A 26252-nucleotide genomic window follows, 5' to 3' on the forward strand; every position below is an offset into this window, starting at 1 on the left:
ACAATAGTCAGATAAGTCAAAAGAACTGAAACTCAGCTTTATTATTTTTCTTTTAAAAAGTATTCTACAATAATGGCTCAGAATACTACCACAATGTGCAGGGACAAGGCAGTGCTCTGGGCTATGACTGTAGATTACTCTCATATATATATATATATTTAAGAGCTTAAGAAAGGTTGAAGCATGGCAGTTCGACATTTCTTAAGCATATATTTCATAATTTTAACATCTTCTAGATCTCTCATATTACAGCAGGATTTATCAAATGCAATGTAGTCACAGAAGTCTTGCATAAATACAAATATTGATACTGTACTTTGAATATTGTTTATGATATAAATTCTGCCTTACCTTTAAAAAAAATCTCCAGATCTTTATGTGACCTGAGAGTCTTTCCTTTTCTTCCTCTTTAAGAGTTTTTAAATATATATATATATATATATTTATATATATTTGCTATTGTACATCAAAGTATATATGAATCCCTTCATTCCTGTTTTATTTTCTGCAGACATGGTCTGAAGCAAAATCACCAACAACTAAATCAAAAACTTCCTGGTTATCATAGGAAAGCCAAAGAGGATCTTTCCTCTTTTTTTTTGTTTTTCAGTACTGATATTTTTTAAACTTGAAAGGATTCTTCATAAAGTAGAGGTCCATAGATCATTTAAAGCAGTCTTTATAAGCAAATTTACATATTTTGACATGCTTTTGTGAGGCAGTTAGTATCAAAATCCAATAGCAATTCTTACAGAGCCATATGACTTTCTGCGATGCAGATATACATTTCATTTCTAAAAAGCCACAGTTCTTTTTCTACATCTGCTCTCATCAAATCCCCAGGATTCATTCATAAAACTGCTGCTGTTCCAAATGCTGATGCTGTTTTCCCCGCTGTGGATTAAGACATACACCCAACCTGGTGACATCATCGCGTGGAAGATTGATAAGTAGGAAAACACCCTCCCCAAATCCACAGAGTCTTTTCTAGCTCGGAATCCTCATGATTCATGTCACCCAACAGTGCAATGTGACGAAGACACGACTCAGTGCAGGCTAAGGGTCTTCTTCCATCAAAGGAATCTCTAGGAGAAACAAAGAAATACCATTGACTGCTGATTGCAATTTCTCTTTTTGCTTTTTGCCGAGTATTATTGTTTCCAGTTCTACAAAACCAGAAATGGACATTACAGATATCTGAACAAGACATGGAATATTGCCAATTCTAGATCCTCTCAGACTCTAACATCTCTATGAAAATGAGATAACTAAAAGTACACAGCTTTTCTCCAACAATTTAGGACCCCAAAAACCTAAATGTAAACATCCTTGCTACAACATTAATCAATGAAGCAGCATTCAGAGGTGACAGAGACTTTAACTGGCAGCCCTATAATTTCTTCCTCTCCTCCTGGGTGCCCTGTTCTCCTTGTGATACCAGTAAAACTACCCAAATCCCTCTGAAGCAGAAGACTTCCTCCACCCAGACCTTCATCCACACTGAATTTAAGATGCTGATCTTCAGCTCAGTGACAATGAAGAGTAGGATATGAGCCTCTCCCTCTAAATGTCTCCAAGGAAAGGCATCTATTTTCCTTAACACAGTGAGTAGCACCAATCAGAACCCCATGAAATGGTGTCAGTACATGCTCATGTTGGATTTAAAGGCAGGCAATAATACATGACAAATTCCCTCCTGGCATATGGACCTCTGGGCACGTTCTCTTTGTGCTGTGACTTCCATGTCCATGGCTTAAGGCTCACATACCTCAGATGGAAGAACGTTTTGCTGGATGCACAGACTTGATGTGTTTGTCAATAAAGACTGCTAATTTTGGCCAGGATGAAAATATGATTTATTTTCTCTTTCAAGGAGTAAATCCTGTTATTTGCTGTGAAAGCCAGGGTATGTGAGGGAGCTGTGAAGGTAGGCGCTGAGGAGCAGGTGAACAGGCCAGTACAGGCAAGGTGAGGGTTGGCTTTGCTGCTGTACACAGGGGTTTGCTGACATCCCTGTTGATGAGGCTGGGGTCTGGACAGGAGCCTTCTGGCCTGGCATTCAAATCACACGCACCACAGCTAGCAAGGACACATCACAGATATGAAATTCTATGACCATGGAGTTGTATGATTTAAAACAAGTTTCAAATAAAGGTGTAGACAAAACCACAGAGATAGTATGAGTCAGCTGTGCTCTGCCAGTACAGACAAATCATGTCCCCTGTTCACAGACTCACCTATTGCACCTATGCAAGACTCACCATCTGTGATATCGATCCGGGGACTCGTGGATGCAGCGTCCCCGTCAGTGCTGGGGGATACATCAGTTCGATCTGGGCTGGGAGGCGCTGCCCCTTGGCATGTCAGGGATGGGTACAAACTTTGGAGCAGTTCAGAGGAACCCGACCCACTGTCACAGGTCTCAAATTCACTGGGCTGCGTGTCTGGAATCCTGGGACCGGGGTAAGCAGGAGGATTCTGATCTTCTGTCTGCAAAATGTGCCCCTGCCCTGCAGCAGCCGAGTATCCGGGTGCCAGGGCGTTCAAGCTGCTGCTGACAGCTTCGTCGTAGGAAGGCAGCATGACAGGAACACCATCCACCACCACGAAGTCAGGGTCACCCATGGAGCCCTCCTGGTTGCCTCTACGTCAAACACAGAAAGGTTATGGCAGAGAGCAGGAGCAACTGCTGAACTTCAACAAACACAGCACATTCGAGCGATGCCAAATGAAGCTGCAGGGTCATTTACAGTCACAGAAATGTTTCTGCCAAACTATGCTTGGGTTGACAGGGGGAATCTGTTACAATTGGAAAAACTGAAACCAGTAATGGGAAGAACAGTCCCAAGAAGGGAAGGTAAACAGATAAGTGGAAGAGATAAGGAGCACCATTTGCTGTGCCGTGCACAGTAGGTATCATGGATATAAGATCACAGATGGAATTCACCGGGCAAAAGTGTCTGAACCCCTGGCAAAATGCATGCTAGAGCACAAAAGTGTTTACAGCCCAAGTAAATAGGTACTGAGATCACTACTGCTGGATGACAAGGGCTTGATGGAAAGATTTGTTGTCTCCTTCAGGCCTTGATTTCAAAGGATGGGGACTTCTTTAACCAGTATTAAGCTGGTTTCTTTTTTAAGCAAAACATTTCTATTAATTGGGAAAGTCTGTTGAACCCTAAAATATCTGTTTAGTAGCCTATTAAACACATTATAGTCCACGCAGGAGGGAACTGGTCTCAGGTACTTTTAAAACATGAAAACATCTGAAAAGGAGAGGGCTGAAAGCCATTTTAGTAAGCTAGATAAGTTCAGGCTACAGGCCTTCCTCATGAAGAGCACAATGTCAATCAATGAGAAATGCTCCTAGCTCCGTGATATTTTATGGAAATAAAGGAAGATACAGGAGATGTTTATGAATTGTGATGAAAATAACACTAATGAAGATAAAGCAAACCTTTAATATGAATTTGTCCATAGAGAAAAAAGAAATTCTTTCTTAAAACTTACATTACTAAGTCTACAGTAGTTAAAAAATTAATTCCCCCAGCACCTGAAAATGAGTATTTAAAAATATTGTCAGCTATTTTTACAGGCAGAAGTAGCAGCTCTCAAATGAAGAGTGGTAATTACTCCCAAAGTGAATCTGGCAAACTTTGCCTTTTATCTTAGCTGCATGAAGGACTACTGCAGGTTTTTGGGGGTGCCTTTCCACCACTGGTTCAGGTTCAGGGACTTCTGCTCAGAGCAGAACAAAGTGTCTGCAAGGCTCATGAGCTGCTCCATCTCTCCAGCAAGGAGGGCTGAGTGTGAAAACTGAATCAAGGCCCTCAACCTTCAAAATAAGAAAGAAACCAGTACAAACCGTGGAAGGAAATGCGTCTTAAATTTGGTCTGGAACATCCTGGCTAAAATAACCAGTAGCAGTACTAATAAAACACTGGTAGCAGTAAATGCCACTATTTTCCATGTAGTCAGGAGGGTCTCCTGTGTATTTGGCCAGGTTTGTTCTGTAACAGAAAGACAATACAAGAGTTGTGCTTATATATTCCTGTTGTTATTTTATATTCAACACTGCTGGGAAGTGCCAGTTAGGACCAGACATTTTTTATATGCAACTTGTAAAACCACACATAAACCCTTTGCCACGTACCAAAAGCAGTGTTAACATTAAGCTGTCACAGAGGCTGGATCTTGCTTTTTCCCCTTGACTGGTCTTTTATACATGCAATCATGACCTTAGCTTGCATACATATAAAAATACCCAGATGTTAAAAAATACATTTGATTGATCAAAATGTGTGGGAAAGGGATTTGTTGAAAATTCTCAAAGCCTGACAGAAGGCTCACATAGTATGCATCTGTATGCAAACATCGAGATAGATGACTTAGAAATGCCATGGAATAGGACAGACATTCTTGAGAGAGAAATGGAACTAGAAACAAGTTCCAAATGATGGCCTTGCAAATTAAACTAGATACTTTGAAGAAAAAGAACTATGAAACTATGAAAAGTGCATGGAGTAGAATCCATCAGGGTGATTTTAGATGACTGGCTTTAAGGCATTAATAGCATTGTGTGGCAAAAGCTGATAGGCCAAGAAACACTTATAATGTATTGTAATTAGGAAATAATTGGCTTCTGATTGTGATGGCGTGAATTATAACATCTGTATTGCCTCATCCTTCACATGAGACTGAAAATAGAATAAAAGTTTCTAAAATGCCTCTCAGTTGCCCCATCTCTGGGCATAATCTGAGAGGCATAAGGGTATAATCTGACAAAAATGGTTTAGAATCCTTCAGGATCTTATGAATGCATTATATTTAGCCTTTTCCAAAACCTGAGACTCTTGAAAGAAGTAGCATCTTAAAATCAATGCTCATCGCTTAACCATGAAATAGATGAAGCTCACCAGGCATTACCAACCTACAAATTAATCCAGAACGCGGGACTGTCACAAGACAGGACTGTCAGGACAGGGCCATCCTTTACCTGTTTTGACACAGTACACTTGGTAGGAGGGGAACCACTCTCCATACTGGCAGGTGATGTACTTGTAGTCGTTGGTGAGGGTGTAGCCAGGGTCGCAGTAGAACTCCACCACCGTGCCGTGGTTGTAGCGCTCGCAGGGCCGCGGGTGGCAGATGTAGTCTCCGTGACTCACCATTGGAGGTAGTGGGCAAACTTGGGCAAACAAACAAAGAGAAAAGGAGGAAGACATTAATGCCAGCAGCCCACCACTGGGCAGCTTCAGAGTGCCAAAATGCAGCAGGCACACCTCAGGCTCCCTCTCAGCTCCCTGCGGTTCTGGGTACGTCAGTGGCACCAGGGCACTGCCCGTCCACACCACTGGAGTGATGCACACGCCAGGTGGGATCTGGGAAACTGCCAGTCTTTGTGGGAAAAGGTGGGTAAGAGGAATACAAAAGGGGAGACACATGCCCATCAGGTGGCTACACAGGAATGGAGCAGGGTAGTCAAAATAAGGAGAATCATGCTTTTCATGAAGCATTTATAATTCAGCTGTAACATGCTATTTTTTGTTTCATTAACATAATTAAATGGTTATATGCATTAATTAAATTACTTTAAAAAATAAGTTTGCCATCAGCAGTGCTGCAAGAGATGCAAAGCACCTAGTGTTGCTTAAGCATGTGGAGTCTGTATCACTGTAATTTTATTAAGTTGAGCTTAAAGTCTACTGGTGGTATTTGTGTTTTGTTATTTCTGAACAGCCCAACTGATCTCAGTGGGACCACTGGTGGAGTGAGGTCTTAAATATAGCAGAGGCTGAGCCTGTGTTAATTAAGTAGAGTGGTTTACTTAGGGTTAGATAAATAAGAGAGAATTGCAATATAAACATGAGGGACTTTTCCTGTAGGCCCTGACAGCCCAGGCAGATGAATTCCATGGAGGACTGAGGGAGCACTCTGGAAAACAGCAGTGAGGAAAGCAGCTCACAAGCAGTATTTTTACAAGAGACGAAACTTTTCCACTGTGTAAGTGTTGGTTGATTACTGACTTCTTAAGTGCTTCCAGCACAGGGCAAAAAACCCCCGTACAAAGTGTAATGATGTTTCAAGTGACTGCATGCTGACCCAAAAGGGGCTTCAGTTACTGGATGGCTGCTTTTATTTCCCTTCAGAGGCAGTTCCCATCTGGCTCAGTGCCCCATCTGCGGGCCCTTCCCGTCACTTCATGCCTTTCTCATGCAGGCAAGACCTACTGCACTGATTTAAATAATGAAAATGACATCTCTTGGAAGAAGAATCTTCCCAGAAATTACAATTCAGCTGCTTCTCCCTGTGAATCTTGTTACATGAATAATGCATTTCATAAAAAAATACACAAGATATTAAATGAATCTTCAAGAGAGGCTGATTACAATGTGCAGCAATGTCTATTCCCCATCCTCTGGAGACATGGTTTTGTTTGCATTTTCACTGGCAAGGCTTAATAATAACTTGAAATCAGAGTAAGTAATTCACATAAAAATTCACATCCTCAATGCTCTGCACACTTTCCAAAGTCTCTGGGCCCACAAGAAAGGGGATTACTTTACTGGGAAGTCAACTCGAGATTGAAAACAATTTTCTTAAGACTAGGGCGAGGTTGTCAGACTGAAATAGTAGGAAAGCAGCTATTAATAATCCTTGTATTAAAAAGAAAATGATCAGTGAAAGCCATGATCCTGGCCTACCATAAGGAAACCTGGTATATTTTTATTACCTATGCTTAGAGCATGAGAACAAAGGAAGAGAACAATTTAAGCTCCTCTGCAACTGAATCTTGCCAAGCTCTGGCAGTGCACAAGAGATGTACAGATGCTCACAACCTGTCTAGCAATGAGCAAGTAGAGCACACCTTATCACAAAGAGCAACACTCAGAGAAACTAATTTTCCCCTCCAGGAATGTAGCTGCTACATCATCCCTAACCTCTTAATGTCATTGAGAGCCAAAGCAGCGTGCTGAATAGAAAAATCCCTCAAAGTGGCATCCCAGCAATGTGGGTCAGCTCAGGAATGACACATTTCCAGGCAGATTTAAAGCTTTATACTGTGGGAACAACCCAGATACGGAGCTGTCAGTCTGTTTACAAATGGAGGTGTATTTTATAACACCCCAAAAGGAGAGTATCACTCTTTGTGTAGGATATGTCCCCAGTACTAAAAAGAGAGCCACCCCTTCCACGGACACATCCATATTTCAAGGGAAGTGTTTGTGTATTAGTGCTGCCTGGAAACTCCTGCAAACAATTTTTTATTGCCCTGTCAAGTATTAGTCATGAATTAGTCAAGGTTTACAGGGTCATACCTGCCAACAGCTCCTGCATGAAACACTGGGAACCAACAGATGCAATGGAATAGGCTTGGGACTGAGGGTTTTTAGCTCAGCTGAAAGAGTGCTTCATTCCTATGTCAACTGGACTGCAAGAGTCAGGCATTCTAGCCCACCTGTACTATCACTCACCACCTCCCGTGAACTTTATGTTCAGCCAGTTTCAGGATCCCTTTAACAATTCCATGGGCAAACTGGCCCCATGTACAGTCTGTAGAACTCAGGTCCAAAGCCTCTTTTCACAAATCAAGTCAAAGATACATCACAAACAACCCTAAATGAACTCACTCAGAGCTCCGGGCAATTAATTGTACACTCATTCCTTTTCTCAACTCACTTCATTCCCATGGTCATCCTGATCCAAGATCTTTTAAAGCCGGTGGAAGGACAGCCAGCAAGTGCCCTTGGTTTTGAGCACAGAAAACAAAGATTACGAAAGTCTGGAGGGCTGCTGAACTCTCTTTGCTCTCTTAGAGAGAAAATTTTTAGTGCAGAGCCAGTCACCTTAGAGGGTCTGAACCCTTATTTATGCCGGATGCCAGTGTATGATACTGGCTACACGGATTAAAGGAATGTGTCGGATCAAGTATGGAGGGAAACTCAGGTAACAAACCTAAGGCCACTGAAGTCTTCTAGGAAAGTTAAAATTCTAGCATTCCCAGTGATGAACCCTAACTGTGTTTGGAAATTACAGGCCATGGACTTCAGGCAAATGTATCAAACTCACAGAATGAAAATAGCCTGAAACTGATCACAATAAAAGCATATCTGACAAGTACATTTTCACTGCCAAGCCAATAGCAGTATGCATAATAATCGTAGAAACAAGGGAATTCTACTTCAGCAAGTCCTCACAGATCAAAAAAAGCCCTAAGTGCTGTTCTTAAATGTTATATTAAATCTTTACTACCAATAGCTTTCAGCATCTTCACTTTATAAGGCTTTGGAGACTTTAATGCTCTAATTACAACATCCAGCATGGATAATCCAGTAGTATTTTCTGACGACCAGCATTAAAAGACCACATGCCTGTGTCCTTAACTTTGGAGCTTTGCAGAGGGATGGACATAATTCAAACAGTGTCTGCTGGTGGTTCTGCAGGAGGTGATCCCAGGCCTCTGGATCTGTCTTTGTACAGCAATTGGCCACAGACTCTAAGGGGATTTACAGGAACTTTATAGCTCAGCATTCTCAGCTGAAAAGTTGAATCATTCATCAAAAAGAAAGAGCAATTGTGTTTATATGGCAAACAAATCCCTTGCTGGATGCTCAAGAGTCCCGTTACTCAAGGAAGTTGAAGGCAAAAATTCCCGATTCGATTTGGGGGACTTTCCTGCCTGCTCCTAGGAGCTGCTGGAGCTCTCCTCTGAGATCAGCTTTCTGCTCTGGCTGATTTTAATGAAGGACTAACACTATCAAGAAGAGCTTAAAACCCGGGGAGCTGAGCCTTGTGTTACCAGCAGTGTGACACTGTGACCTGGAGCAGGGCCAGGCGAGGGTGGCACAGGCTGAGGGCACTTCAGGAATTAGTGAGGTTCAGCCAGTGATTCTTCCTACCCATTATGGTCAAGAAGCTTTTTAAACTCTGCCCAGAGGATGCTGCAGTAATTCTGCAATGTTGACACTGGAAGTGGAGGAGGGAGGAAAGATTTTTTGGCATTAGCATATTCTCAATTAACATCGATGGCACAGAATAAAGACACTGCATGACTTTTTAAAAGCCACTAGTAGAGAGATAACAGTGGAGTTACAGATATTTACACAGCTCGAAACCCATTTGTTAGACAATGTTCAAAGCCTAGCAGTTTTAGTCTGTTGTCAAAGTAGACAGGTGGTACATCATTCAGGTTTTGCCCAGCATTTTTTATGTGAGCCAAAAACTAAAAGCAAAAATGTCTTGAAGTACAGGACACTTACTTTTTAAAAAACAAATAGTAAGGGGTAGGAACAAGCAAGCTTATTTTCCACCTGTGATTTTTTGAACAAGCCACTAGTTCACCTTTTGTGTAGGATATTAGTTTTTTTGGTTAGCTGGGTTAGCAGAAAACACAGTGTAAGGGCAGCCATTTCTGTTTGACACAGGGACGGAGAGGATAAGAGACATTTGTAGCTTATAAAGAATAACACCTCTTCCAAGCACATCGTGAGTGCCTGCTCGTTATGCAGAAAGTGAGAACAGATTAAGATGAAACTTCCAGATGAGAAAGACACAGATAAAAACCTGCCAGTTCCACTGTGCAGGAAAATGCTGGTGTGTGTCACTCAGAGAATCGTCTGAGAGGGGGAGACACTGTATGCTTTGCTCACTAATTGAAAGAGAACAAGAATTCCTCCTAACCCTCACTAGTCATTTTTGTACACATCAGGACACTGATTATCACCAGGAACCTCGACACCTGTCACCTGGCTACTGCATCCCAACCACTGTTTAATTCAAGCTGTCACTTACTCCATGAGATCACAGCTGTGTATGTCCCAGCAGACCTGACCCTTCCCATAGAGGGTGGCCAGGTCCCCACCTGGAGCTTTACTGGCTGGCTCCTGGATCTTTTTCCATATACTGCCTCTGTACAAGCACATGCTTAGGGCTGCAAGATTGGAATTTTTTTTTTTTTTACAGGAACATAGAAGATGAAGATTATGGTTGTTCCTTTTCCTTCTTCTTTATGAACACTGTGCTAATAAACTTGGTTTCTTGGTTGCCTCAGTGTCATCACCCTTCATACCTTCAGAATAAAACAAATCATCAACCAAGAAGTTCTTCTCTTGTATTCATATGAATTCCTGCCCAGTTCACCTGACAGACCTGTCCATTTCCACAGGTATTACCAGCAAATGAATCACACCTGCACTGCACAGTACAGAGCCTGAGGAAATTAATTCTGCACTTTGAATACTAAAAAAGGGATTTTTCTATTCTATACTTAGATTTCAATTTACAGAAATGTATAAAAACCAATGTATTTTAGTTTTAAAATAGCAAAACAAAAATTCCCATTAAAATGCCCAGTATTCTAAGTAGCATGGAAGAAAAACTACTGGACTTAACTGCTCATATCCAATCAAAAGTTTGAAAAAGAAATTTAGAGGTTTGTAAAAGGAAGGAAATAGCAGATCCAATTGCTTTAAAATAAGCCCTGTCAAAACATCTCATTCTAAGAGCAGCTGCTTAATAAGACTTTTTCTAAAATTATACTCTTCAGGAATGTAAGCAGAACAGGAAGCATTACTGGAGTAAATTTTCATTTATCATGAACATCAGCTTAACAATATCCTAATGAAACATTCCTACAAGAAATGCTGCTGGCACTGTGAAGGGAGACTTGGTGCCTATTACAGCTGTACTGGAACAAACTTGGAGGCTGTTGAATTTGTTTTCTGAAAATGATGCCATGCTTTCAGGAACTTTTCTGATTACTCATTCCCACAGCAAAACAACAGTACCAAGAGTAATAACAGAATAGAAAATTTGGTGGAAACAACTGAGCACTCATATATAAAGTAAATCCTATTTAAGCCTGACTGAAGATTTAAAGTAATGAAGATACAAGATGCTTACCTTGAACTCTCAAGTTGCCAGAGAATTTATTTCTTGAAAGCCTAGAGCAAAAATTATTAATAATATTGTATTCTTAGCCAATAGTGTCCAAACTCTTTTCAATCCTAATCTTTCTTGATTACTTAACCTTCATAATTCCACTTAGATGTTTTCTATTGAAAAGATACCTAACAGGTAAGCAATTTCTTCTCAACCACTCAGCAAGTCAATGTTCAAGCAGCCAGGAACACACCCCAGGTCTCCTGGCTCCAGACTGCTGGCTGTACCCCTAGAAAATCACCCCAGGGTAATTCTGACCCAGCTTTGACACTGAAACAAGCCTTTCAATGTGCACAGAGTGAGAACAACTTCTCACCTTCTACAGAGTGTGAAATGAATTGAATAATTAAGTTTTTTAAGAAAAGCTGCTTTTCTGGTCTAGCTTTGACACGCACCATCTCACTGAGAATTGCATGAAACTATATAAAACTTGCATGAAACAGTATAAAACTAGTTTCAAACTATGTTTTAATAATAATTTAATATTAGCTGATTCCAATATGGAAACAGACAGTGTTTTACAATCACTTATGGGACACACTTCCTTCCTGGAACTGCAAATTACCCAGCAAGTTTTGCAGTTCCCGTCAGCTGAGCTCCTAACAAGAGCATCATGTCAAATTCACACTCAACCTCAACAACTCTGCCCTTCCCAGCAGAGTTGTTGTATCAATGCTGAAGTCTTTGGTTTCAAATGCATTTCACAACAAATACAGGATGAAGCACATCCCAAGTGATCCTCTTCCTATAAATTATAAGTTAAACAATGAAAGTTTCATTTAAACTACAAAAAATTGATGACTAGTTGCAGCTAGAGAGCTAGGACTTCTTTTAGAAAATGGCTCACTATTATATTTAAGGAAATATTTATATTCATTATTAACGTGTGAGTGCTTGGAGCACTGTGGCCTCATTACAGCAGACAAATCTGGCTTTCTTCATCACTTGCTTCCAGTTTTGTTTCTTCCTTCCCTCATGAGTGGATGGCTTTATGATCAGCAATGGTCTTCTCAGGCCATTGGGAAACGGATGCTGGGAACTACACAGACACTTTGCAGGGAGGAATTAGAAAACTCAAAAATCAGTCAAGGCTTGGGTATTTGACAGGCATCCCAGGATAACCTGACGACTGGAAAAGGTCAAAGTATAATGGAAGGGAGAGAAAGAGCAGTCAGAAAGCTGGCTAAGAAAACCAGACAGCCAAAAGCTCCTGTCAGGAATGTTTGAAAAAGCCAGTGATCACTGAAAGCTGGATGTATCAGTGGGTTTTTATGTTACTTTAATCCCTCTTTTTTGAATAGCTTTTTATTCTTTGTCATAAGCAAGACTCCCTTGAGCTTGTGTGAGGTTACCTACACACATCATCAGGGACTGATGGAGACAAGGAATGCTGGAATAGACAACCTGTAATCCAGGGCTTAGCTGAAGGCTGAGGAAATCAAGCTAGACAACATAAGGAAGGAAAAAGCACAAGGTCCCATTCCCAATGGAGAGCTACAAGGAAAAAACCAACAAAATGGGGGCGGGGGGAGGGAGGAAAAACAGCACATGACCTTAGCACTGTAATTTCACAAACCATCTTACAAGACCAGGAAGGCATGGGGGAGTGTTGGTTTCTGGTATTTATGTGCAGTTCCCAAGTGCCTGCCTACACTGATTGGTGGAAGTGCCGCCCTTTAAATATTGGGTTTTGTCTCTGGAAATGAACAAGTGAGTGGACTTTCTGATGCAGAGTCCATAGCTACAGTTCCTTCCATTTGTGGAAGATGTTCTGTGAGTGCACTGTGTGGCCAGATTTAATTAACATGTCCATAAAGCACAGAGATACTTGATTTCAAGGTAGGCAATGTGTTATTTTCCCTTCCAAGCAGTCTTGTCAGATACATTTAAGATGAATATCAAAAAATAGCCCTCAGGAAGAATCTTTGCTTGCTTTCCCCCACCTAACTCACAGTATATTTAAAGCACTACAGATAAAACACTACATGCATGTGGCAGCTAATATGGAACTTCAGGGCAGAAATTATGGCTCCATGAACAAGTTGGGATGTCTGGCTGATTCTGGAAATGCTAAGGAGTTCCTGAAATGTACAGAGGTGATAGAGCAGGTGTAAAACAATGATTTACTGTGGCAGTCCTGTGCAACAAGAAATACCACAGACATGAAAGAAACAGATTACAAGATGTTATTCTGTTGCTTTCTTGAAAAATTACAAACAGTGAAGAGGGCATTTATTTCAATCACAGCCAAAGTCAAAGAAGATTTCTGTAATGCAAAAAAGGAGCAGTCACTCAGAAATATAATGCTAGTTATGTTCTTCAATGTCTTTGACTTGGAGTCTGTTCTCTAAACCCTCTATCCCTTGCAACAAGAGCTGCAAAAAGCCCAGTTTGTTGTGTATCCATTCTGTCTTGGATTTGGACTATTTTCCTTCATGTTTCACTTTGCAATACAGGTGCTGGAGTTAAGAGATTGGATGAATATTTAGCAGCATAATTTGACTTTTCTGTCTAGCATTTCATGTCTCTGTGCTCCTTTTGAATTCAATTTTTTCCACACCTCTTCACAGCTGTGGGTAACAGATCAAGTTCAGCATTTTCCAACAGCACAAAAATTCAGATACTCTAAGTTAAAGTGTTCACCTTCCACACTCCCACATGGATGCATATAATTTCTGCACTCCTGAGTGACGAATGAATCAACTGTCTACAGTGCAGAAAGAAGCAGATTTATTGAATGACTTTTTCAAAAGAAAAATATACTCTTAATCTTCTTCCTCATACTTGCTTTCCACAACAAGCACCCCCAGGGTGAGACACTGTTAGCCTATTTCATCCTTCAGGTATCAGGCTGAAGGTGTCACTGACATAAAGGTGTTGCCCTGGTAAAGGTCCTTAGATATATGGTTGTCTGCAGCTATTTGAGCATTTACTGCTGGTTGTAGTTTCTGAGTCACACATTTTGCTGTAGGCAGTGAAATAACACTGTAGTCAGAGCCATTAAAAAGCAGGCTACCAATATGTCCTACGCTAACATTAACTCAGTTGACCTGGATGACCTCTCTGGCAGTAGAGCAATACTTAATTTATTCTCCCTCCTGCCTGCAAGCTGAGTAGGTGCAAGCCTAAAACAGAATCCTGGTATCTACCTCACTTAATTTTCTCAATACCACAGTGTTTCATAACTTGCTCGTATTGCTGCCCCTCTGCTCCCTCTACAGGACTTGTATCTGTTGGAGACGTGCTGCATCAACATTATCATCCCTGAGGATACACATCAGTCTGTCATGTTGGAATTTATCTAAAGCCTTCTCAAAGTCAGCAAAGTAGCACAGAGAGAAATCCATTTGTACCACTGAATAACATCTCAGGCTCAGGATTGCTTACTTCATCCTGTCTCCTGAACATAACTGATTACAGGCTGACTTCTATCCTTTTCTCTCAGGGTGTTGCTCCATGTTCCTTCAAGAATTTAAAAGATTTCAGGTGGCTAGTTTATCAGATAGACAGCTCAGTGTCAATCACTGTTCCTAACATTAGGAATTGTTATGGAAGAACGTGAATCTGTGAAGCTTTCCTTCAAAGTGTCCTGCACATAGCTAGCTATTTTGTTTTGAACTATTACAAGGCTATGGCATTTCATCTGTAATAACACCCTCTTCTGTCATACCCTTTACTTTCTAGGGTCTAAGTCAGAATTATCAGCCTCTCTCTATGAGTGTCTACCCCCAGGCTTATGAGAAGAAAAAAATTAAAGCTCTGTTCTGTATTCTGACCTGTCATTCCAGAGTATTTTTTTTTTCTCTGCAGCATACTTGGTTGGTTCTGATTTTCATCTGGCTAATCCTTTTTTATTCGCCAGAAATCTCCTGATGCCCAGGTAAAGGGGGTTGTGTTCCCTTGTACTTCTGGCTTTGTTATAAAATTTCTTAATTCCTTCCTTCTCCTACCTTTCTTCCACAGTTTCTACAATTTTCAGAACCCTGTCAGTACCTTTATGGTTGCTTAGCTTTGTATCTTTTCATCTACTCTCACAATGAGGTGGTTTTATATTCCAGAGTTCAGAAATACCTTCAGGCTTTTTCTGTGTTTTTAACTCTCTTCCGTTTATTGAATCTGCCCTTTGAAGTTTATTCCTCATGTTTGTTTCACTCTAATTTCAAATCTACCTACAAAAATTTGAAATTTTCTATTTTACCTTCTTTCAAGTTTAACCTCAGCTAGAGAATCTGCTGGTCCCAGAAAGCAGAATGAAGTTTTGATATTGCAATATATTTGATTTCTTGCAAGACCAGCTTTTCTGTTCAGCTGGGATGATGCTGAAACAAGACATTCTGGATAACAGGATCATGTCTATTGTTTGAAAATTGAATCAACCTGTTTTCCCTTTTACTCTTAAATATAAAGCCAGGAATTCCCAATGACACTACCCATACAGCTGCTTTATTTTCTGGCACTATCATCAAATTCTCCTAGCCCTTCCTCTCTTTATCTGCTTCCCTTACCACTCCCCACCCAGTTCTTTATAAGTTCTTGCACCTCCTTGGAAGATTTCCAGAGGGCATGAAAAATTAAAATACAGACTCCAGATGGCAAGGAGTGTAATCATATGCAGATCATGTTCCCAAAAGTACTCATGGCCAAGGTTTCTTTTTCCAGTTTGGTTTGGGGTTTCTTGGATTCAGGGGTTTTGGGGGTTTTTTGTGGGTTTTTTTCCTCAAAATCCTGTGTAATATCTTAATTCACTTTAAAGTACCATATCATAAACATTTCCTACTTTAAAATGTTGCATTTCATGAAGTTCCATACAGGTATGTTTTCAAGTGTTTGTTCTCCTCTATGTTTTCGGAAGCCGTTTGATTTATTTTACAATTAATATTTATACCCCCTGTGGTATTCTTCACTCTCATTAATTCTGCACCCATGTTTTGCATACCAGATTTTATAGAAGGCAATAGCTAACTTACATCAGTTTCTACAGATGGATAATTAACCCCAATCTAGTAATTTAAAAATCATATTAAAAAAAACCCAAATACCATTTTCCTTCAATTTTCTTGGAAATGTCTATTGAATTTCAGTACAAAAGAAGGTTTAAAAAGTTTCTGCATAACTGTGGAAGTCCACTAGAAGATAAAAGAAAATTCAGTGTGAAGATGCATCATCTTATCCTCTAAATGACTGTAAAATTTTCTAGAACTGGTAAAACAACATCGTTTCCCTTACTGTCCTCTGATATCACTCAGCCAATTCAACTGAAGCCACCCAAATGATTCAGCTTGAAGCAGACACTCAAAAATCAATCCAAATGTTTTAAACCTGGCAAAGGTACAAGCATTTAAGAAGAGGATCTCGTACCAGTGAACACTTGGCTGAATCTGAGCCAGAGGCATCTTTTTTCACCTGAGCCATAAGCACTGCCCCAGCCAGAAGCAGCTGTCCCTGAGCAGTGGCTGCTCAGCTCTGCACTGCACTGCTGGCTGCACTTCAGTGCCAGGTGACACAGTTCCTATGCTCTGCTCTGACTAAATCAGCACTGATTTCACTCATCAGAAAAAAAAGTTTCCTTCCCTAACAGCAAAAATCAGTCTCTCACCCAAGCTGGTGGAAGCTCCGTGCTCACTGATATTGAGGGTGGGCCTGGGAAGGCTCAGAAAGCTGATGTGCCATAGGAGCTGCGTGGTCCCTGCTGTGACCTTCTATTTAAATAGAGCTACAAACCCTTCATTCAGAATTTATTCGCCCTGACAAAGAGGAAAAAATTCACCAGATTGATGTGAAGTATTTTTGTGACTACACACAAATTTAGGAAATCCCTTCTATGGAGGCTTCAACAAGAACATACATCTAAATGAGGAAGCTGTAAGCAGCATTGTTTATAGGAGAATAAAAGCTCTCAAATGGCTTGCTATAGCTTCCTAGCAGTCATTTGCTTTTAATCATTACCATATTAAAATACTGAGCAGGAAATGTCATTACAATACATATTTAATTGAACATGGGAAGAAATAAATGGAATTAATTTGTTATTTGCAGATTTCCTCTGTGAAAAATACTGCTTGGTGAGATTACACTGCACACAGAAAAGGAACGCTGAAAAATGAGCTTGACATTGGAATGCAAGGTGGAGAATTAAAAAAAATATGCAGGGAAGGAATTTTGTCCACTAATTAAGAGTAGTGGATTGTAACAAGATTCCTGGAGACTGGCACTCCTTGCATAAATCACTTGAACAAGCACTTTCAAACAAGGGCATCTCGCGCTGATTTACCCTATCTGGATTCTTTCTGAAGATCACTGCACACCTGCTAAAGCAGCCCTGCAGCAGAGTTCACAAGGAGAGCTGTCAGGAGTGACCTTTCAGCGCTGCTGGAAGCTCTCTCTTCTCCCCCAAAGCTGAGCAGAACCAGCTCTTGCAAGTGTTGTGCTCCAGATTTGGTCTCCTGTGGTTCACTTAACAAACGCACTGATGGGATGCCCACATGAAACCACCATGGAGAGTTTTGGCATTTAAAGAGAGCACTAAGAAAGTGATTCAAAGGGAGGCTGAATGGAAATTGGAACTGAGGAAGGCTCCTCGATGGCCTTGGCCCAGAGTCTGGCACACACTGATGCCCCCCATCACAGATCATCATGGTTGGATGGGGACGATAATTTTTGACGTGTAATTTAAAATGTAGAACTGTCAGGGCTGAAGTTCTTGCCTCATGTTTTAAATTATCAAGAAAAAGAGCCTCTCTATAACCTTATAATACAAGCAAGAAACAATGAGCACATGAGTTTTCTCAGATATTTTGATAGCAGCTGGGATGCTCACCTGTCTTAAGTGACAGTAAGACTCAACTTCTTCTGCTTCACATGCTTGAGTTTCATGCTCTTTTCTAACTGAAGAATTGTCATTTTTATCAAATCAGTTATATTGTTTGGATTAAGCCTAACAGGGCCCTTCTGATTTTTTAATGTGTTTTCCATGCTATAAACAACAACAAACAGGCCTTCCAAAAATGGCTTACATAGAGCCGATTGAGGATTAATCTTTCATGGTGAGCTAAACAAACAAACAAACAAAAAATAATCTTGTTTTGTCATTCCAAAATTGCAAAGGCATTTTTGAATTTTGGAACTTGTATTGTCAGCTAAAAATAAGGCTCATTTAATCATTTTTGTGCAGTTTATCACTTTGTTGATGCTTTTGGCAAATTTTTGCACTTCCAGAATGCTTAGCATTTAATTCAGTGACATAAGCATCACATATGAATTACTCTAATTGCTTTTAGCTAAATTCTACATATAGAGAGCTTCCTTACAGGCTTGAAATAGAACAAAATTTAGTTCTTTTAGGGGAATGAAATGCCGAGGATGTATTTGGATTCTCATGACTCCCTAGGACGTTTCATTCAAGATGTGAAGATGGGGGAGGGTAGTTAATGCAGTTTTGGCAACGAATGGAGCAATCCATCCAGTATCACTGTGTTAAATGTCTGGGATGCAAATACAAATGCACTACAACACACTCCATCCCAGCTCTAGCCACAAATTATTCCTTTTGGCTCAGTAGGATCTACCTGTTGCGCACTGAATGGTTTTTACGTTCCTCATCAATAAATTAGCTCAGTTGTTTTAGCTGTCAATCCTTCTTTAAGGCTGACTGCTACGAGAGACGGCGAACACTCGAGCGTGCAGCACCGTGTGGTGCTGAGTAATGACTGCAGCTGGCACAGCCCAAACCGAGAGCTTCTGTGGGGTATGTTTTAGCTGATCATGGAAATCTATCCATACGTGTAGGAGCTCTGACCACCTGCACAGGAAGGCGAGTTATGTAACCTCTTCAGCATCCTGATCAGCAAGGCAGCAGAGAGTTGGCATTTCACAGGCAAAGCAATCATTAGGAGCTTTCCCTCTTGCACTTGGGACACTGCGAGAGCAAACGCTACTTGGGGAGCACCACGGGCTGAGGCTGCAGCCGAGCACAGCGGGCTGCACACAGCAGAACCCACACGGGCTCTGCACACCCCGGGGAAACGTCACCGGGAGTGGGCCCGGGGCTGCAGCCCTGAGGAAAAATCACAGGGAGCATGCAGATCTTGCAAACTGGAAAGATAAAACAAACAGTAAGACATTTACCTTCCACATCAAGGCACCTAGGTGGGCTATCTGACCAGATAAGGTTATACATGCACTCAAGGATCTCTGGCCCTTCTAGTTTATATCCAGGAAAGCACTGATAGTACACCACTGTTCCTACGGGGAAGGAGCCCCCGAACTCAGATACGTTAATGTAACTATGAGGAAGAACCAACGGCCTCAGGCAACCTGCGAATTAAAGAAGAGGGAGGTTTCTTTTATTATCAAGTGCTTATCTCAGTCATCTTCACGCATCTCAGTTACAGCTTCTAAATTGAGGAGTGTGATATTTTTCATCCTCTCCACTATGAATGGCATGTCTGCACGATCTCCCTTGGATAGATCTGCCTCATTATCCTGTTTCAAACCCTTTTGTTGTTTAGCCCACACGCTTTGCTAGCGTGGGCTTGGCTCCCAACAAATCCAGGGAAGGCTTTCGGAAACTGGCAGTACTTTGTTTAACAAACATGCACCGTTTCAGCAGATGGCAATTTCTTTCTGAGGTAGAATTTTTAATAAATGAAGCTTGTCATTTATATAAATGGTGAGTTTTATTCCTCCTCCTAAAAGTGACAGGCATGTAAACCCTCTTAAATATTAAAACTGCTCCTGTGACAAAGTGCACGCAACTGTAAAAGATTTGCAGGCAGAATTAATGACTTTGAAATTCTAGTCTGAGAAAGTCCATAGGGACATGACTTCCTAGGAGCAATCCCATGATAAACATTGAGAGAGGGCTTAGACTAGGTTATCAAAAAGGTAAAGTCTCTGTTATCATCAGAAATTGTAAATGTAGTCAGAATCAGAGACTATGTTCCAGTTCTACTTCTGGAATTACGCCTCAGGGATTTGTATCATGGCTGGCACTGAGCAGTGACAGTTAAATGGTCACCAACCAAATTTGGGGCAACAAAGAGCAGTGAATTTAACAGATGCCATGTCTTTGTAACATGTCATTCCTCGTGGCCCTAGAAATGACCCTCTGGGTAGTACTTGATACTGTTTAATTTTTTAATTTGCAATAATGTGGAGAAAAGATGACTAATAATCATGGCACGAAAAAGAATATTTTAAAATTATGTGACTAATGGAAGCTGCATTATAGCAGTCCATAAATAGGTCTCTTGCCACTACTAGGAGTTTGTGAAGGATATTCATAGGACTCCCATAATTTTAAGCTAGAAGAGGAAACAAAAATCAGTCTGAGAACTTCTTGTAAAGTACTGGCATTTAAAACAAAAAGCCTCAGCAGCATTTCAAGCAGCCATTTCCTTGCAATGGTCTTTTGAGGGAGAGGAACAAACCCAAAAGAAAACAAAAGAAAAAGCCTGAAAGCTTTTTGCAGCATGCTGTACCACCAGAGCAATGATTTCATAGCTGTTTAAGCAGCTGGTTATGTCCCTGCTCAAATAAAGCCCCAGACATCCTATCTGCTGGCTGCTGCTTCTGCCCTGATCAAGAATGCCCCACACACAACACACTAATTACTGCAAACTGAGAACCCCATCGAGCAGGACGACATAAGCAGCCCCCAGTGGGACAAAAAGAGCACAGACTGCCCAAGCAAGACCAAGCTTACTCTTCTCTGAACTGTATCTGGGAAAATTTGGTCCTGCTGGCTCAGAATTTTAATGCTCATTATGTTCCTGGTCATGCAGGACAGAGATTTATTTGAATTTGAATGACAGCCAAGCATTTGTGAAAATTCCTACGTCTCCAAACTAGTCAAGCTGCTTGAAAAACTTCATTTTGACATTTTTGGCTAAATAACATCATTCCAGACCGGTAATTAATATTATTATCTCATGGCAAAAATAGAGGTTAGATTCTCAAACACTCTATAATCCTTCCCCACTGCTCTGGCAAGGAAAAAAAAGCATCTTAGTGTCATCAGACTCCCCTGCCTTTTGTAATCAAAGGGCTGTAGAAGTGTAACTGACAGCCTACCTGGACCAAGCAGACAAGTGGCTTTGATCTTACCAATGCCTGACGTGGCAAAAAGGAAATTCTGGAATTCTGCAGTAACTTTCTGGAATTTTGCAAAACATGGGTCTTGAATCTGAATTGCCTATTCTCTGCCTGCCTGGTAATCACAGCACTTGGGTCTTGTGCAATTGATTTCTTAACTTTTATTAGCAGGGCTTTCATTTTGAAAAGCAATTAATATTGACTATTGAGTAGGAGCAATTGATTGTGTTTCACAGTGTAAACACAGCAATAGAAATAACAAGCCAAGGGTATTTGGGGTACTTCTGCTTACTCAGTAAATATTGCCTGTCACAAAGTTTGCACCTGGATCTCTGGCAAATACAGCATCTGCAAATCAATCTTTTAAGCATTCATCTCCCCCTACTGCAAGAGTCTTTTAATTTACCTAAATTAGATGTGAGGTGCACCCCCACAGAGAGGGGCTGTACACTTCCTACTGCCACACCTGATGCCATGGCTGATAAGGTACCCCAAAACTGGCATCTGCTTTGCTATGGTTTTGCAAAATGTCCCCTTTGCTGTTAGGCCTGTTCAGATACAATGTGTGCATCTAAGATGCTGAGCTAGCCTGGAAATATGTCTAAGGTTCTGCCATAGTCAAAGGCAAGATCTTGGGGGACAGTCTGATGTGCTATTATTGCTCCTGAGAAGTGTCCCAGCTCCCCTGCCTGCTTGCCCTGACTCTGCAAATTGGTGTGACAGTGCAATTAGGTGCCTGCAGAGGAGTGTTAGCTCTATGAGGTGACAGATGGGTTTGAGGGAAGTTGGGACTAACCCAGTCTGCTCCTCAGTTAGAATCTCTGGCTGCTGTTCAGTGGGCCAAGCTTGTTACCAAGACGTGACTTGGTTAAAGCGGAGTCAGTGGTACTCAGACGTGCTTATTAGAAATCTGAAGGGAAAGGGAGCCCAGGGTTATTGAATTTCCATTCACTAAATCTGGCTTACCCCCAGCCATTCCTCACAGTCTAAGCTGAGCTGGGATCCCATGCTGTTGATATTTCTAATTCTATGGCTAATGGCTTTTTCTGGTCAAAATCATCCCTGTGCACACTCTGAATTTCCAGTCAATACGTAAACGTTTAATGGACTGTGAATCTAATCAACAGCTCTGCTGAAAACTCTGACAGAAGAACACGTTCCAGTTTCTCTCCTCTTCCCCTGCCCTCTGCACAAGGTAAAGGAAGATAAAGTGCAGTTAGAAGCTTAAATTTTTCCACAAATTCATTGGTGAAAAAATGCAAGATGCATTCAGAACTTCTGACTGATTACCTTGGTTGTTTTTTACTTTTTGATGCAGTGTATCTGTGTCAGATTTGAGCTTTGCAAACAAAAAAGCAGTATTTAAAGTAGTATTATAAGCATGGGAATTTTCAGGAAGCAACATCTTTCCTGGAGTTAGCAAAGGGGGAGAGAAATAAAAAAAAAATCTTAGCAGCAGTACTAGTCAAACACTGCACTGTGGAGCTTATCAGATCACTGACATTCTTACAACCGTAGGAAAAAATATTGGCAAACTATCACAAGATGCATGAGCTATAAAACAGGACGTGCTGGAGTACTAAACCTTGACATATGGGTAGATTATCCCATGTTCCATCGTCTTGACATATGGAAACCATGTTGTCTAAGTCAGGGTAACGGATCTGGAATCCTTCATGACAGCTGATTATTAACTTATCGCCAGTCCTGTATGTCTTGTTATGAACCTCTGCATCTTCAACATGTGGAACAAGGCAATCTGTGACTTCATGAGAAAAAGAAATAGTAACTTAATTAAAAAAACATGGCTAGCTATTCAGTAATCAAGCTCTTAAACAGAAGTTAGCATTCAATACAAGTGCTCTGCTTAAACTGTTTGGAAAATACATGCATTTCAGTAAAAACACCCTTTCCCTAGTAAACCACCATTTTATGAAGTCTATAGCACTGTAGGAGAAGCTGAAGGGATACAGTAATGGATCATTCCCCCAGCCTTTTTAAAACCAACAAAATTAGGAGCCTTTAGGAAGACTGGTTAAATTTGGCCCTCCATTCATCATGTGTGCAAAATACACCCCCAAGTCTGACTATCCCAAGGCTCCACGCGAAGGCAGACTCTGACAGAACTAAGGACAGAACAAAAGAAAAGATAAAATACAGATATGACACAAGGAACACAGAAAAGCTGCACTTTTAGCAGAGAGACAGATGAAAATCAGGTACATTCACAAGGGTTTATCCAGCTCCATTCCACAGAGTTCATCATAAGAATGCCTTCCCTTTATTCTCCTTGATTATGTTTTAAACCAGATAGTTTTGTGTGCCTGCATTCATATGCCATTAGAGGACATGATGTTTAGGGTCCTGAGCAGTATCTTGAGTGCTTGTAGAAAACTCTCAAGAAGGGCCTGCAAACCTGAAGTGATATACAGGGATGGGCTCTAACACCTGTCTGTGACACATGTGTCAGTCAGTCACATGTCTCACTCTAGGTACCAGTGCCAAAGACACCAAAATACAGAATGAAACTCAGAAAATTGAAAGATGTGGAAAGTGGAAAGGGAAAGCAGAGGAAAATCCCCTCGTAATGCTGAATAACTGAGAAACAAGCCAAGAGGGTATGAGGGAATAGTCTAGGTGACTCAAGGTTCATCCTCATCACAAAGGCAAAGTGAGATGAAACAGAAGACAGGGAAAGATTAAATATTGGGAAAAAAATTTTGCTTGTCTGCCAGCAGTCAATCCATGACAGAGATGGTAATAAAAGTTTCCAGGCATCAAGACCCAAGAATTATTTCAAACACAAGAAAGACAAAAAAAATATTATAACCCTGTGTTATGCTGTTTTATTCCCTCAATAATTCTACCATGAGAGATAATTATATTCATTGAGGAATACTGTATTTTTTGAGAAAATAAAAAAAAAGAAATCCCTTGAGACTTGCATAGAAGAAAAAGTTTCTGCCATTTTCATGGGTAATTCTTGCTAAAGAGGAAGAGGCAAAGCTAAATTTGTATTTAGCAATTAATTGTTAGTATGCACTAAGCAAAGTGATAGTGACACTATCACACTTGTGTTTATTTAGAAGCACAAGTAGAAGAAAGATAAACTGTCATTTAGCACTCACAAACTATTAAGAGCAAATGTATTTCATAATGTTTTTATTTAGTTGGGGGACATCTATTACTCTGAGATCCCATCATTATATTTTATTATCCTGAAGGGGGACACAGTGTTGCTCTCCCAGTTAAAACATACTTTGTATCTTCCCATCACAGGGATGTTTTTAAAATACATTGTACTTAGCTAACTTTTTGGTATGGGGACTGAGCACATTATTAGTTAAAAATTCTTCCATTTCTCTTGTTACTTTTTAGCTTCTTGGCAGCTGCTGCAGGTGCCTCGGGCTGCTGGTAGCAGGAAGGGCTGGCAGCCTGCCAGGCAGGCAGAGAAACTGCAGCAAGAAGTTTTCTTAGGATTTATTCATTTATAAATGCACAAGTCTGGGAGGATCCATGCCCTAACTGGAGGCTGTAAAATACATTGGCAAGGGTGCAGACATTGCTTTCAAAGATGGAACAGTTTTCTCTCTCTCTCTACAAAGTTAATCAGCAGAGAAGACAGCAGAGGATGCCCCAGAAGAAAAGCCTTACACTAAGCCATAAATGCTGTCATGAAGAGGCTGTCCCGGGCACCCCACGAGGATGGGATGAGATAGATGGAGAACCTGCTTGGCAGCCACACAGCAGGAGGCTGAAGATGGATGCCAGAAGATAACGTCAGTGAACAGCTCCCTCTCCTGCAACAACCTCTTTCTGTCGCTATACAAACAAAGGAGGTGTGTGTACACACAGCAGGGTAAAACATGAGAATTCACTCTCAAACTGGGGGAAATTGATTCTGTAACAATGATCTATCACAGTAGCTCCATCCCCATTATTCCAAGGAACAGCTGTAGATGGGATCATTTTAATCAGGTAGATGTTGGCAGAGAACAGCGATAAGTTGCTCACGGTGCTGTCCTCTGCCTGCCACATCCTGGCTGACTTTGATAACAGGCTTATTACAAGCCCCAGCTAAATGCCAGACCAATGGACCACAATATTACAGCTCTTTTTCCTGATGCCTTGCAAGCAAATGCTTTCCCACTGGCTAAATTCATATTGTTTAGCACTTAGTCAGGCATAAACTGCAGTAGCCACCTCTCCACAAACAACTGGATTAGCTGGCACCAATTCTGCGTGGAAAAGCTAGAAGGAAGTGACTGAATTTTAAAATGTCCTGTCCTAGAAAATAAACTACTTTATTCTAAGTCCTTCTCAGCAAATCTGTGGAAGCTGCTAAACCATTTAAGGGAATATATGGTCTTTAACCAGCATCGAACAGCAAAGGCTGTGACTTACACCCCTTTCTGGCAGTTTTACATGATCTGCTTATATCTACTGTATGAGTATTAAAATGGGCCAGCCAAAAGGACACATTTCTTATCTTGCAGGGGCAGAAAGAGGTGGGGTAGAGCCAGCAGGCTCAACAGCCTGACAGGCACGAGGGCTCACCTTGCCCTTACTTTAATGAAGATTTGTCCAATAGGAACTCTTGGCTTTACTAAACCAAATGCGTCCACCATCACAGAAAATTGGTCTGAAGAACAAAATTTGTTAAACAGTATAGTCAGAGTGTTTTGCTGAGGTGCAAACCATGCAGAGCCTCTCAGAACTGTTCCTTCCAGCCCATGGGGAAGGAAGATCACCCCATCTCCTCCCAAGAGCACATGGACCACAGAGGTAGCCACACCATCCATGGGTACCAGCTGGCCTTGGATGGCTTGTTGATTGCAGGTGAGCCCTTATCATCCAAAAATTATTCCCGGTCCATTCTAATCCAAGGTGCTTGTAGGATTTACTTGGGACTACTGCTGAATGTTGGCCAAAACCACGCCAAGGAACTTTCCAACACTGTAAGAGTGTGTACAACTGAAGAACAGTGTCCCAATCCCTTCTCTGGCACTGTTTTGTTTACTAGCTGTATGTATGTCTACTATCTGCATGCAGAGGTCAGATGCTCCTGTGTATCTCACTGTGGACAAGTCTCGGAATTAGCCTTGACTGCATTGAGTCACACTGCTGGCAGGCTGGAACAGGGAGAAACAGGAATGAAGGATGAAAGGAGTATCATGAAGAATTGGTTTGATGCAGGGTCAGCTCATCTACACCCTGTG

The 26252-nt window shown here is 41.1% G+C and overlaps 1 protein-coding gene across 1 annotated transcript in view; it reads right to left on the bottom strand.

Annotated features, from left to right (window-relative positions):
* Positions 1-896: 896 nt before the first annotated feature.
* The window catches only part of SUSD4 (sushi domain containing 4), a 70855-nt gene continuing 45499 nt past the window's right edge, over positions 897-26252 (bottom strand). Inside the window, exons 4-9 of the mRNA XM_066316257.1 lie at positions 22619-22798; positions 19066-19254; positions 4997-5188; positions 3866-4010; positions 2262-2644; positions 897-1085 (exon numbers count right to left, since the gene is read on the bottom strand). Of these exons, the coding sequence (XP_066172354.1) occupies positions 1057-1085; positions 2262-2644; positions 3866-4010; positions 4997-5188; positions 19066-19254; positions 22619-22798 (1118 nt within the window). The 3' untranslated portion in view covers positions 897-1056. The remainder of the gene's footprint in view (positions 1086-2261; positions 2645-3865; positions 4011-4996; positions 5189-19065; positions 19255-22618; positions 22799-26252) is intronic.

This window comes from Sylvia atricapilla, chromosome 3 (genome assembly GCF_009819655.1).
Source record: "Sylvia atricapilla isolate bSylAtr1 chromosome 3, bSylAtr1.pri, whole genome shotgun sequence".
Taxonomy (NCBI): Eukaryota; Metazoa; Chordata; class Aves; order Passeriformes; family Sylviidae; genus Sylvia; species Sylvia atricapilla.